At 42.5% G+C, this 15,435-nt stretch overlaps 1 protein-coding gene across 1 annotated transcript in view; it reads right to left on the reverse strand.

Annotated features, from left to right (window-relative positions):
* DIAPH3 (diaphanous related formin 3) overlaps window positions 1–14,961 on the reverse strand; it is a 498,555-nt gene extending 483,594 nt beyond the window's left edge. Inside the window, exon 1 of the mRNA XM_059377539.1 lies at window positions 14,609–14,961. Coding sequence (XP_059233522.1) covers window positions 14,609–14,785 — 177 coding nt within the window. The 5' untranslated portion in view covers window positions 14,786–14,961. The remainder of the gene's footprint in view (window positions 1–14,608) is intronic.
* Window positions 14,962–15,435: the final 474 nt, after the last annotated feature.

Raw genomic sequence — 15,435 nt, forward strand, 5'->3', positions numbered from 1 at the left:
TGATCCTAATAAACTAGGGCAAATTATTCAGGACTGCAGATCTCACAAGGGTGTGAAGATAATCCTCCCCTATTTCTTTTCTTTTTGAGATATCAATGACACTTAACATTGTGTAAGCTAACAGTGCCCAAAGTGTTGATTTCATACATTTATATATTACAGTGATTACCACCATCGCGTTAGCTGATACCTTTATCATATCACATAATTATCACTTATTTTTTGTAGTGAGAACATTTGAGTTCTGGTCTCTTAGCAATTTTGGAGTAGATGATACAGTATCGTTTAATCACTATGCTATGCACTGGAGATCTTGAACTTAGGTTTTAGTTGGAAGTTTGTAGCCTTTAACATCTCTCCAGTTCCCCCATCCTTCCCACCACCCTGGGCCTTGGTACCCATCATTCTACTCTCTTGTCTGTACAAGTTTGGCTTTTTTAGATTCCACATTATAAGTGATATCATACAATATCTTTCTCTGTCTGGCTTATCTCATTAAGCATAATGTCCAGGTCCATCCGTGTTGTTGCAAAGGACAGGATTTCCTTTTCTCATGACTGAAAAATATTCTATTGTGTGTGTATACATAGTGCATCTTTTTTGTTCATTCGTCTGTGGAAAGACATTTAGATTGTTTCTATATCTAGGTTATTGTGAATAATGCTGCAATAGACATGGGAGTGCCATGTCTCTTCAAGATCCTGTTTTAATTTCCTTTGGATATATATCCTGTGGGACTGCTGAATGATATGGTCGTTTTATTTACGATTTTTTGAGGAACCTCCACACGGGTTTCCACGGTGGCTGAACCAATTTACAGTGCCACTAACAGTACAAAGGGTTCCCCTTACATCCTCATCATCATGTGTTCTCTCTTGCCTTGATGACAGCCCTTCTAACGGCTGTGATCCCACACCTGGTTCTATCATAGCTGATGCTGTTTGGCTCATAAACCTATCGCTGATGGTGGCATCAGGGGCTATGAAAGTGCACCATTTTGGCCAGAATAAGATGTGCCTGTTCTCCAAAAGGGGTCAATCATCACATCACCATCAGGGAAGCTGACTTAGCGGAGAAGATGCTAAGGGGCAAGCAGAACAGAATATCTCATCACAGAAAGTCCTCCTGAAAAACACTAATCTAGGCAGTAGTAAAAGCTAAGGAAATAGATAAGCTCAGGCTGAAAGGAGGTATAAACTGGAAGAATATGACTGGAGACAGTACTTGGGAACACTAATTTAAAATGATGCAAAGATGGGCGCCTGGGTGGCTCAGTGGGTTAAAGCCTCTGCCTTCAGCTCATGTCATGGTCCCGGGGTCCTGGGATCGAGCCCCACATCGGGCTCTCTGCTCTGCGGGGAGCCTGCTTCCTCCTCTCTCTCTGCCTGCCTCTCTGCCTACTTGTGGTCTCTCTCTGTCAAATAAATAAATAAAATGGTGCCAAGAAAGATGAGCAAAGATCAGAAGAAAAGTACACATCATGGCAAAGCTTTCAAGAAGCTAGAGGTTGGTGCTAATCCTGTGAAGTAAGTCAAGTAAGATGAAGTTTGAAAATCAGCCACCATGTTGGTAATAATGGTTCTGCCCAAGCAATTTCAGTGGAATGAACAGAAGCAAAGGAAGGTTGAGGAACCAATGGGAGTTGGCTGAATCCCTCGTCAACAAGAACACTCTACCCTTCACCAGTGCCCTCATACTAGCAGCAACAGGCTAAGACCTATTTAAAACTTGTGTGTCAACCCTCATTCTAACACGCTGAATCATCATATCCAATGTACCATATAGGTTCCCAACTTGGAGATGAAGAAACAAACAAAGAAACACAGTAATTTTCCAAAGTCACACAGCTGTCAAATACAGAACCAGGATTTAAATCCAGGTTATTTCAGAACCTGAGTCCTTCAAGATGACTTAAAATGGACTCATTGGTAACACTTACCACTTGTTGGTTCACACCTCTCTTCATACCAGACTGAATGGGAGCCTCTTGAAGACAAGGACCAAATTGTATCTACCTGTGCTCTACATATTTACTGAATAAATTCACGTATTTACTGAATAAATAAAAAGAACTAACTGACTAGAAGGGAAGGAAGCAGAGCATAGTATTCAGAGAGGGAGAAGGGTCAAGAGAAAGTCAGAGAGGGAGGTTGTTTGGTTTTGCTTCTGCTTTTTCTTTTATAATGGGAAGCACCGGAGCATTCTTAGAGATTGCAACCTATAAAGAGTGAAACACACCTAATGGAATGGGACTGGATCAAGAACGGGGTGAAGGGCTTAACCTTGAACAGAAAAACAAACATTTCTTCTGTGGATACTGGAGGGGGAAAGGAGGAAGAGCTGCAGATAGGGAAGATTACAGGTGCAGACAGCAGGAAATTGAGCAAGTTCAAGCAAAATGGCCTTTATTTTCTATCTGAAGAAGGTGTCAAGGGGAGTGCTAAGAGTCAGGGGTAACCATCTCTAAGATCTTTTAAAGGAAAGCGGTGGAATGTTCCCATGTATATACAAGTGGGTATTTTACACATACACACAGAATATCATTAAAGGAAACAAAAGAAATTAATAGACGTCACCGCGGCCACCACTTGGGAACAAGCGGATTCAGTGGTCTGGGACGTAAGGAAGTCTCCAAGCGAGACTGTACTCTTCCACTGCTGGCCTTTTTAAGAGGTGCATACTGAAAGGGTCCGTAGACAAAAGGACAAGACTGATACAAAGCGAAGGTCAAGCAAAGCTTTATTTCGCGCCAAGAATTGAGAATCAAACTGACCAGCCAGGGCTGTCTCTTGCAAAGAGGCGACCCCTCCCAGTCTCACAGACTAACTTTTCTAGAGTAAAGGCCATGTGGTTGAGCCTGGCCACACACAGGTGGCCAATTGAATTACAATTCATCCTAGAGTAGTTATTTGAACTAGCCTATTACTCTGGTCAGAATTGGCGCCCAAAGGGTAGGGCCCACATTCTTTTGTGGTTAGAGAGGTACTTTCCTGATTGGATGTCTCCACCTGGCTTCGCTCATCCTTGGCAGGTAGGGAGGTAATACGTGCGCTTTTACTGATTGGACGTTTCCACCTGGCCGGACACGTCCTTGTATCTGGGCTTCGTTATCAGGGGCTGGTCAGTCATATTTTTCTGGTTTCCCAGACTTGTTCCCAAGTAAGCTTCTCGGGGTGGGGGGGGGGGTGGGTGTCGGGTCAATCTAAGTTTGCTGCATCAACAACAAAATGGCTCGCTCCGGCTAAGTAGGCCCTTACACATACATTACTTTTTCAATTTAAAAAACTACTCACAACAAAAAGCAATCAGGCCCATAGCAAAGGTAAAGAGAGTAATGCTAATGGTTTAGCATAAATGTTAATAGAAATAGAAAAGGTAACCAGAGAGGTGGTTCAAAGCCAGGGCTCTGGAGTTAGACCTGACTGCTGGTACCCATCACCCCCATCCCCAGCTGTGGCGGCTCAGAAAAGGCCCCAAACTCTCTCCTCACCTCAGTTCCATCCCATCCAAAACCAGGGTGATGAGAGTGCTTCCTTGAAAGCAGTGAATTAGGATTAAGTGATTAAGATAGTGCACAGCCCACTGGGAGAGCTGAATAAATGTAGCTATTGTGATGATGATGATTATCTCCAGCTTTGAGGACCCAGCCAATCAGCCGACCCACAGATAAAGAATGTAAGGAAATCAGCTCACAGAGCTGGGAGGTTTTCCACCTCCAGACAGCAGCCCACTTCAAGACCCAGGGAGCCTGTCAAGTTGCTGCAGTCTTGGCCATCAGCGCAAGTGGACAAGGAAACCAGAGATTGTACTAGTTATTTACCGTCTACCCTATGGCAGGCTTGAGGAGGTGAGGAATGCGAAGCCATCCTAGTTCAAAAGTGCTAGGGTTACTTTTGTGGAGAATGGGTATGTGTGGAGCAGAAGTCGGCAGGAAACCGACAGGGAAAGAGAGGTCAAGGGGCCAGAAGGCTAGATGAAACAGAAAGGAGGGGTGTACGCCCAGGAGCCAAACCTCTTGGTGTGTTCCCCACTCCAGTTAAGGTCGGGTTCAGGGACACAATGCAGGGGTCTAACAGGAACACAGGGAGAAAGGGAGGTGGGAAGCTAAAAAGAATGGTCAAAATGCTGCCAGTAACTGAGATCCCATCACATCTCCTTCCAAATGATCAGCCCTAGAGAATTCAACATTTCAGGTGAGACTCCCCCCTACTCTTGTATCTGAGAAAGAATTAAAAGAGTAAAACTCACAATAGCTGTCACGTATTAACTGCTAAGCACTGTACCCAAGCTACTGAAGCATCCATTACCTCCATTTATCCTCCCAACAAGCTACAATGGCCGTGCTGTGGTTATCTATTCCATTTTACAGATAGGAAAACTGAGGCACAGAAGTTCATTGATTTGCCCAAGGATACACTGCCGTATTTGAATCCATCCTACACCCTCTTTACCACAGTAGGGCTTGAAAGCCACATAGCTGGCCCCTAGAAGAGCCTGAATGGGCAGGCTCAGTTCTCCAGTGACCCAGATATGTTTCTGGTAGCCTTTACATGTTCTTCCCCACCACCACTGAAATCTTTTATAAAAAGAAATAGACATTTAGGGTATATCAATAACGTTTAAATCTAAATTAATCATGAATAGATTAATGAACCAGGTGGTGTAAGGTTACAGGAGTAATTTTGCATAGATTTTCAATTAGCCAAGCATTCACAGACCTACTGTAGTAAGCTCAAGCCTATGCCAAGCTTTGCAGAGAGAGAAAGTGACTTCCAAAAGCTCACAGACATGTGCATAACGTAACTGAAAACAGGTTCAAGATAACATATCAGTAACAGCAAAATAACACCTCCAGAAGAGAGGCTGAATAAGGGAGGGTTTGAGCATGGTTTTAATTGGAGACCATCACCTTTTATAAGGAAATCAAACTGTCACATTGAATTTCTGATTGCAGATTATGTGCATTCTGGTTCTCATGTTCATTTCTCAGATTGTCAGATTTTATATTAGAAATGAATCGTAATTGTCCTTACAAATTGCATTCTACCCAAGGATTTGATCAACACAACAGTTTAATAGTATAGTACAGTCTGTAATTAATGTCACCAATTTGTAAATCCTACTTAAAAGCTGAATGTTACAAAGTTACATTTCCTGATGCCCAAATAAACAACCCACCTCAGGAAAATACAACAATTACAGGATAAACTCCCCACATCCTGGGAAGATACTTTATAATAAAATAAGCCAAATAAATGCACTATTATAGATCTAATAATTAGACTAACCCATGTATCTCACTAAGAGTTTCAAGAAATTCTACATCATAACTCCAAAAGAAGCATGTACTTTTCTTTTTTAACTTCTAGAATAACCTAGAATTAATGATAATTTCCTTGGAGAGCTGAACAGGTAGTCAGCCATATTTAACCCATGAAGGTCCCTCATGAAATAAATAAAAAGTCCTGTAAATAGCCCCTACCTCAAAGAAGTGAAGAGCAGAGATTAAAAGGAAACTGATAGAGAAAACAGACATTTCAATAGCGTTTATAAAATTTCGTTTCTGACACTCACTGTGAGTACATGGTGTTCTACATTTCTTTTGTATGACCAAAGGAATATATATATATTTTTTAATTGAAGGGAAATGTCTTCCCTCAATAAACTATTAAGAAGTAAACTGGGTTTGTTTGTTTGTTTGTTTTGTATTTTATTTATTCATTTGACAGACACAGATCACAAGTAGGCAGAGAGAGAGGAAGAGAAGCAGGCTTCCTGCTGAACAGATCCCAGGATCCTGAGATCATAACTTGAGCTGAAGGCAGAGGCTTTAACCCACTGAGCCACCCAGGCGCCCCAAGAAGAAGTAAACTGTTTTGAAGCACACTGTATACATCCTTCACAACTGAACACTTACTAATCACTTTGAGCTCATTGCTAGATGAAGAACTAAAGGTACAAAACCTTTGCCAGTTTCCAGTACTCAACTAACTTCTTAAGTCACCTCTTGGAGTCCTCAAACTGAGTCTGCTGATCCCGTCTCGGGCTCTCCAGGTCCAGACGATTTTTTAAATATTGCATTTTTCCAAGATTATCTTAAACATTTGAAGGAAAATAAGCATCATCTGGACAATCTGAATGACCACTCTACACCATGGTCCTTCCATCAGAAGTGTGGCTTCTGGTGGCCACACTTGCGTGCGTGCGTGTGGGCATGTAGGTGTGTGTGTGGGTGTGTGCCTGTGTACACCACAACAGGGCACTAGAAGAAGGACAAACAACAGCAATCACACTACCTAGGTTTTCATGATCTCCTCTACTTAGGAAGAATTCCATTCCAAAATGTTGTCCATAATTCCAAAATGTCCCTATTCAAGGAACCAAATACTCAGAGCTATGGTAAGGTTAATTTCAAGAGAAAAATGAATATAGATGCTGGTGGTCTCAGCATTGATTCTTTCTGCTCCTTTTCATCAATTTCATACAGTTGAGTAGAAAATATCTACATATGGCTACATTTTTTTTTATCATAACCAGTGACTGTATCATAATCACTATTTCACCCGAAGCCTCAAGTTAAAATCTTGTGAAAAAGACAATAATGGTAGATGACCGATCTCTACCAATAGTATAGGACTGAGTCTTTCGCTTTATCACTGTCCTCTGCTTCCTCAGCCTCTGGTATTCCACTTCCATCCAAAAGTCAAGCTGACAAAAAGGAAAACAGCAAACCATACACATATCTTCCCACTATTAAGTTCAACAATGATGACTTAATTTCAGCAAAACATCATCATCAATCACATTAAATTAATGTTGTTATTCATTTGAATTTTATTGGTTTTATAGTTTTGTTTTGGGTTTTATGTGAAAATCTGTTGGAGTTTCATAGTTGTAAAAGAGCCATAAACATAAGGAGTCATATTTTTAACTTATATCTATACATATATAAGTAACATTATTTTTATTATCATTCAAGTCCACATTGAAGCATCACAAGGATTTGTTTCCTAAGTTTGAGGTTGTTGCCTTCGTGGGTTTCTTTTCTAAGTTTTATCTGCATGCAAGTGTCATAGTTTCATGATCCCCATTTTACGTATAAAAACATAATGCCTAGAAAGTTCAAGAACCTTGCTCTGACTATGCAGCCATCACAACCAGAAACCTGCATCAACCTGAATGTTACCCAGCACCCCAGGAAAAGAACTGAGAATGGCAGGACTCTGCTCCTGCCACACACAACGTGGGGGAAAATGCTGACCCTGTGAAAAGTTTCCAGTACAGGAAAGTAATTCAAATACACAGTGTAATATCCCCAAGGCCCTAAAACCTAGAAAACAGTGCACTACTACTACTACTACTACTACTACTACTGCTACTACTACTACTATTGCTACTGATGACAGCAACAGCAATCCTATAAATGGCAAAGACTGACATCGGGATTACAATGAGCCAGGTACCATTCCAGGCCTATCACACAGTAGCTTCTCAACTTCCCAACAATCGCATCTTACACGTGAGGAAACAGAGGCCCAGAGAGAAGAAACTAGCCCCAACGAATGCATAACATAGCTATAGGATTCAAGCCATAACAGTGGCCCACGTCACCGCTCATAAATGCTATTCCCAATTCTACAAATAAAAAAAAAAAACTGTAAGAAGAGATGGCAGTGGGTCTTTTTAAAGAATACCATCTATGGCAAGCATTTCCAAAGAGTTCTCATTAATTAGCCAGTAACTGAAACATTCCAACACCAAAACTTAACTTATTGAAACTCTTAAATCCTCCCCTAAGTTAATAATGATTATTTGATTTGATATTTGAGAAGATTACTCCCAGCGATGAGGCACTTCAATGCCACCCTGCTGCTCTGGAGAGAAAAGTTACCTTTGTAGATCCTGTTCAAAGAAAGCTCGTGCTTTGATCCTTAATATCCCATGAAGTAAAAGGTTATGCTTAATCTATATTTTATAGATCTAAAAGTCAAATCAGTTTCTGGGAGAAATAAGCAGAGTGTGACGGTAAGCATATTCTGTAGCAGTCATTTCATTCCTGTTTGGAGGATACTATGTGCTGAGTTAAAGACAATTACATTAGTATAATACGTAGCAGTTTTTTCTTGGATTATTCTGCAAGCATAAACAAGTTATACACATGTTAATTTACATTCTATATAAAAAGCCAATTTTAAATCCAATTTATAAGGCAATAAATATATAAAGATTCTAGGACACAGCAATAAAGTTATGCCATAAAGTAGAGTTAATTCACGACAACAATAATAAAAGCATGACAAATTTTAGCATTCTACCAACTGCACAAAGGTGTTTCAGGTAACATCTGTTCAGAAGCAATTGCTACAAGACAGACTAGATGAGATGCAAGGTTTCATTGTGTAATAAATGTATGTCAGTTTGCTTGCTTCATAATTAAAGACATGAGTCTTTGAAAAAAGCAATTAAGCCTTACTCTAAATCTGAGACAATTATCCCTACTCCCACCCCTTTTTACCCCCCATGACACACACACGCGCAAAAGATACAGAGTGATCCAGAAGTAAAAGCCATATATCATCTATTTTCAGCAACTAAACATACTCCCAAAAGCCACTTGATATATTTTGTTTCTTTTGATAAGTCATATATTAACAAACAAACAACAATAACAGAAAACTTCTTTTCTCTTGTTCAGAAGGGTAAATGGTGGGGGAAGAAAAGTCTGAGCAATTCAGGCAATTCACTTAGAAGACTGACCTGAATAAAATAAATGATCTTACCTCTGAAGGCTTCCGTGTCAGATGGGTCAGGTGGATTTTGACATGAATGCCATTCAAGTGCCTAAAGCCTTCAAATAACAACACTGTCTCCAATTCTTGCCAATTTAACTCTAGGACCATTGAAAGCATCACGTTAGCTGAGGACTCAGTGAAGAAATAAACTCAAAAAGAGCACCCAGGGATGCCTTCGGCTCAGGTCATGATCTCAGGGTCCTGGGATCAAGCCCACATTGGGCTCTCTGCTCAGCAGGGAGCCTGCTTCCTCCACCCTCCCCCAACCCTCTCTGCCTGCCTCTCTGCCTACTTGTGATCTCTCTCTCTCTGTCAAATAAATAAATAAAATCTTTAAAAAAAAAAAAGAAAAAGCACCCAGAAATTACCTCCACCTTTGCTCTGCTTTCTAGCAACTACGAAAATGATGCAGCAGAACAAGATGAATTCAAGTTCTAGTTGCTATTCCAGAGGACTGAACTGTATGTATCTTCTATCCACCCACCCCAATCACAAGGAGTCCAAAATAAAACCATACTACAACAAAGAGATTTAGATGAATTTGATGGTTCTCCTAAAACACTTCATATATAAACTGTTAAACCACACCTTTCAATGTGGTCCCCCTCAGAAGCATACCTGCTGTGGTCATTTCCTAGGGCTGCCAAGACAAATTACCAGACCAGATGGCTTAGAACAAAAATGTATTCTCTCAGTGCCGGGAGGCCCAAAGTCAGAAATGAGTTGCACTGGGCTCAAGTGACTGTGTTCGCAGTAGCACTCTCCCTCTGGAAGCTCGAGTGGAGACCAGTTCCTTCCCTCCTCCAGTTTCCAATGGCTGCCAACATTCTTTGACTTGGGGCTACATCACCAGTCTCTGCCTGAGAGTCCCATCACCTTCTCCTTTTCTGCAGTCAAATCTCCCTCTGCCTCCCTCTTACAAGGACACCTAGCGTGCATGTAGAGCCGGGCCTGGTAATCCAGGATAATTTCCCCCATTTTAAAAGCCTTCACCGAAAGTGCTTTTTAGCAATAGAAAGGAACACTCACAGGTTTCAGGGACTAAAAGTCATGACTATCTCTGGGGTGGGGCGGGGGGAGGTGCTCATTATTCAGCCAGCCATACCTGCCTCCAGATACACAGGAAACAACATCCAGGTGAGCATGCGCTGATCTCTTCAAGTCTACTCTGATGTCACTTCCCCCAAGTTCCCAGTACAACAAACAGCTCTCCAACTTCCTACCTCTTCCCACCTTACAAACTGCCTGTGATCAGGAGGAAATCATTAATTCTGTCTTCATTAAAGGTGCTAGTATTTGTAATGGCTCCTGAATGAGAACCGTAGTAAAGATTAAAATTCCCAACTGCAGGGGAGATAATACAGGACAGTGGCTAAAAAACCCAGGCAGGCAGGGGCTTGTCTGGGTTCAAACCCCATCCCACCAACAGGCAGCTGTGTGACCTAAGGCAATTCAACCTCTGTCCTTTTCTTTTCCCACCCAGCAAACAAGGCTAGTAATATCACACACCTCATAGGGCTGGTGTAGGGGGTAAAAGGGTAAGTGAGTAGACGCACCTAGAACAGAACTTGGTTCGATCATTAGGGTTAATTATTATCATTATTGATGTCCAAAATGGTAGACAGATATTACTGGACAGATATTACTGGACAAGGTGAAAAATCACAACCCAAATTTAAAGTACTGTAATGACATAATTAAACAATAATTAACAAGCCGTTCGATGGAAACCATATGATTAGATGCAAGATTTACACTAAAGTCTATGAGAAGTTTTAAAGGATATTCCTAATTATAAAGAAGAGCTGCTCTCCCAACAGGATCACCAAATGCACGGGCCTCCTCTCCAAAAATAGGCCCACAGCCTAGAGAGGGGAACTTCTCCAGAAGCCATACATCCTGCTCTCCATCTGGATGGGAGGCCACCACTGCCCATGCTGTGTGCTTCTAAGAGCAGTGAAAGGTAAGAACAAAGTGCCCAGCATCACTGAGAGGCATTTCATGATGAAGAGGCAACTGTTTTGTTCTATTCTAAAAGGGAAATAGGACTTCAGCTCAGGTACTGAGAGTGTGACCTAGGGCAGGACAAAGTTTAATGATCCTCCTGAATTCTATCTACGTTCTCAAAGCCTTCATCCAGACACCTGCCTTGATCCCTCACCCCCAGCCTCCAATAGTTGCATCCTGTCCCCCAGTATCTATCCCCAGCATCTCAATACTCACTGCTTCCAAAAAAAAAAAAAAAAACCCACCTCACTGCTTACCATATTTTCCACTGAAGTCAAGTGGGCTGGTTCCCAAACAGCCCCAAAGTCAGTGATTTCCTGTGTAGCCAAACTAACATACATTTACAACAGACTAATTTCTACTCTTTACACAGATCTATAGGGAGAAATTCTATACCACAAACTTGTATACACAATTCAAAAGTAACCTGAGACGCAGGACTAGACCTACACTAGAAAACAAGGATGTGTCTGCTTTATCAAGGCTCAGAGTAAAGCAGGATTTCAGTGGGCACCAGAACTTATGCCTTCCTAATCTAAGACTGGGGCAAGGGACCAATTTCCCATTCAGTTCAACTGCCAGTTTGCAGCTTTATGGAGTATGTAAAACACCAAATACCTAAATTATCCCTATTCCTGTGACATCACCAACCTACCTTACATATTCCAGTCAAAAGCAGCTACCCATGGCAAGTAGGTGACCTAATGACTCGGTGGCCCAAAGAGATTCAGGCTAATGTGGCTCCATATGAAATCAAAAGAAGCCAAGAACCGACTTGACATCTGGCAGTAGAGCAAACAGAACTACAGAACAATCACATACAGAGGCACTGCTGAGATCGCACGAGGGAGCGACCATCTCCAACCTCAAAGTTAGAGTTACTAGGGTGAGACTGAGAGCAGTGCGGAACTAGGCTGACTCGGAAGAGCTGCTCAGAAGGGAGCCTTAAGACTGGCATACTGAGCCATAGGCCAGGAACAGAGTTAGGGTTAAGCATGGAACCTTGGGCTCTCTATGAGTCTTACTCCTAAAACAGATGGTCCCAATCGGTGGCACTCCCAGAAAAGGACACCGGAGAAAAACATCCCCACTAAGGCCTATTGAAAGATAGGTTGAGGGGCGCCTGGGTGGCTCAGTCGGTTAAGTGTCTGCCTTCAGCTCAGGTCATGATCCCAGGGTCCTGGGATCGAGTCCCACACATCTGCCTCCCTGCTCAGTGGGGAGCCTGCTTCTCCTTCTCCCTCTGCCATTCCCCCCACTTTGTTTTCTGGCTCTCTGTGTGTCAAATAAATGAATAAAATCTTTAAAAAAAAAAAAAAAAAAGAAAGAAAGATACGTTGAGATAAAGCAATGAGCTCCTAAAGATCTATAAGCACAGGAGGAGAGAGAATAAGCCACCACGAGTGCAAGTCAACACAGACAGTCCAAAAATTACACACACCAGAACTATCAAAGAAAGAATAAAGAGAGTCACATAGGAAATACCTAAAAAAAAAAAAAAAAAAAAAGATAAGAAACAATGAATTATCAGGAATGACCATGCAGATCTGAAAAAGAAACAAATAAAACCTACAGAAATAAAAAATGTCGTTGACCATTGAACAACACAAGGTTTCAGGGCACTGATGGATTTCCATGCAGTCAAAATTCGTGTATAACTTTTGACTCTCCAAAAACTTACTACCAATAGCTTACTACTGACCGGAAGCCTTACTGATAACATAATCAACTAACATATTTTGCATGTTATATGTACTATATACTCTATTCTTAGAACAAACTAAGGAAAGAAAATGCTATTAAGAAAACCATAAGAAAAAATAACTTTACAGTACTGAACTGTAAGAAATCCATGCATAACTAGACCTGTGTATTTCAAACCCATGTTGTTCAAGAGTCAACTGTAATTGCTAAACTTAAATATTCCAAACAAGTTAAATAGCAGATTAAACATTGCTGATGAGAGAATTAGTGAAATGGAAAATACAGTTAAAGAAACTACCATGTCAGCAAGAATCTAAATTAGTTTCAGGGATTATCAATAGTCAAAATTACCTCTAAATTAATTATGAAGCCGTGATTCAAATCAGACTCCTATCCAAAAACAAACATGGTGGGGAGTGTGGGGGCTCCTGGGTGGCATGGTCAGTTAAGGGACCCAGTCTCAGTTTCCACTCAGGTTGTGATCTCAGGGTGGTGAGAGGAAGCCTGGTGGTAAGCTCTGCAATCAACACAGAGTCTGTCTGGGACCCCCTCCCTCTGTCTCTCCCCACGCACATGCATGCTCTCTCTCAAATAAATAAATAAATCTTAAAATAAATAAAAAATAAAAGAAGACACTGTTTTAGATATGTTTATTAACTTTAAAGCTTCAAAGTATTGCCTTTGGAATTCATTTCATCTTTACAATAACTCTTTTAACGTACTTAGGAAATGAAAAACAGACTAGAATCCAAATCACCTGATACATCCTAAAATGAAACTAAACCTAAATACTAGCTTAGGTTCTGTTTCCATGACGTCCTTGATGGGGGAGTCACAGAAAATCACATCCCATGCATTCTGGAGCATAGGAGTGAGAAACAAAATAGAATGACATCACTAACACAGAGAGTAGACTCTAAAAGGAAGAAAAACCATTGCCCCAGGATTCTTTTCCTACTGGCTAGAATCCTGCACTACCAGTTTAACTCAATCCCATTTATTCTTCAACTCTGCTAAAATAACAATAACAACATAGTTGATGCTCCTGCAAAACTTCACATGGCCTATGGCCACCTTGATACTTACTTTAGCAAAATTAATCCATGGTGTCCGTCATTTTCAGCATTCTGATACATATCACAGCTCTGCTCCCAGTTTTATTCAACCATCATTTTTAACTGTATACTTAGCAACTTACTCCTCCTCCACAAATCTCTATTCCCTTAATATGTGTATCCTGACTTAAGTTCCTAATGAGTGTTTATTTGTTCACAGAAGGCGCATGGAGTACTGTATAATTTTACCAATAACTTAAAAAGTTTTCCGTACTCCTAAGTAAAACGGACGGGTCCAAATATTAAATTTTTAATTGTTAGATTCACCCTAGAGCTATCAACCTTCAGTGATTTATCTGCACACACATATGCAAAACAATCATCATTGCATTGCTCACTAGATGACACCAAAAAGATTCGCAAGCCGCTCATCATGACATCTCCCTTGGGTGCCAAAGTGAGTAAGAGAAGCAACCAGAATAGCGAATTTCAAATACTTAGACTTCTTTCCAATCTAAGCGAGACATTCCTTAGCAGTGACTACATAGCCCGCCATGTTATTGCAACGAATTTTTTTGTACTTGGAAAATTACATCTGCCTTAAAAAGTTCTTCGTGGATTAAAATATTAAGCTGGGGGGGGGGGGGGATTCTTATCACCTAAAAGTTCACTTTGCTATGCCTCCTAGAGGGGTGGGGAGAATTTCAACTTAAAAAATGCAATGTCCACCTAGGTGACGTCAATACAGAAACTTCTGAACAGCTTTTCAGCCAGAACAAACGTGGGGCAACACAGTGGACCAAGTGGGTTTGTCAGTGGATCCAAACAGAACTGGACCCTGTCGTTGTAAATCTATTCCGAGACTGGCAGCCCTAGAAACCTAGAACAAAACTTCCCCTCCACCTCCACCCCCCCCCCCCCAGGCCCCGTGGATCCACCCACGGCTGTCAAGCCAGTCAGAGGGTAACGAAACTGAAGGATCCCAGGACGGGAGCCACTGCCCCTCCGCAAGGCAGCAGCTGCCCCAGCACAGCGCCAGGCGAAACTTACGAACTTGGGACGTTTCTCTCCAGGCTCCTCGGCCGCGCCGGGCGGAGGGTGCTGGGGGTCCTTCCTGCGCGGCATCTTGCTTTCCCGGCAGCTCCGGAGCGAAGCAGAGCCTGGGTAGGGGGCCCCGGCGGCGGAGCCCTGCTTCGGGTGGTGCAGCCGCGGCCGGTGCCGATCCATCCTTCCCCGCAGCTCTGGGGGACGGAAAGAAGACGGCCGCAGTGAGACCCGCGAGACGGGAGCTCAGAAATCCGCGGCGGACTGGCGTTCCCGGTTCCGCCGCCCGCCCCTCCGGTCCAACTCAGCCCAACCGCTGCTGCCCAGGTCACCGCCAACACATCCGAAAACTCCCGCCACCCCGGACCGCTCCGGACCCGCCAATCCCACGCGGCTTTGTCAATGACACTCCCGGGACCCGCCTTTTCCGGGCAGAGCGAAACGTGATTGGCTGTGCGGCCCGTTCGTTTCGCCGTTCAACCCCTTAGGCGGTCCAGGCTGCTCGTCTTAAGGGCACCGCCAGGATCAGGTCGGAAGAGCGCGAGAAGCTACCAGAAGTCACTAGTGCTAGTGTGGGATGATTTGGAATTTGGAGAACGGTTCCTGCCAACCTGGAAGGCAGACGACACCCTCTGAACCACTATTTGAGCAGCGCTGGAATATGAAATCGTCTGCTAACCCTGCCTTGCCCCGGTGCCATGGCCACCGGGAAAAGTAGTTCTAGGATCTATACTTACTTGGAAGTGTGCCAGGAAGGTGAGAACAATAGCAACCATGACGCTCCAAAAGGATGCTTTTTGGACATATTGAACGCCTGCTGAGTACCTAAGGGC

The sequence above is a fragment of the Mustela nigripes genome, chromosome 15 (assembly GCF_022355385.1).
Source record: "Mustela nigripes isolate SB6536 chromosome 15, MUSNIG.SB6536, whole genome shotgun sequence".
NCBI classification, from domain to species: Eukaryota; Metazoa; Chordata; class Mammalia; order Carnivora; family Mustelidae; genus Mustela; species Mustela nigripes.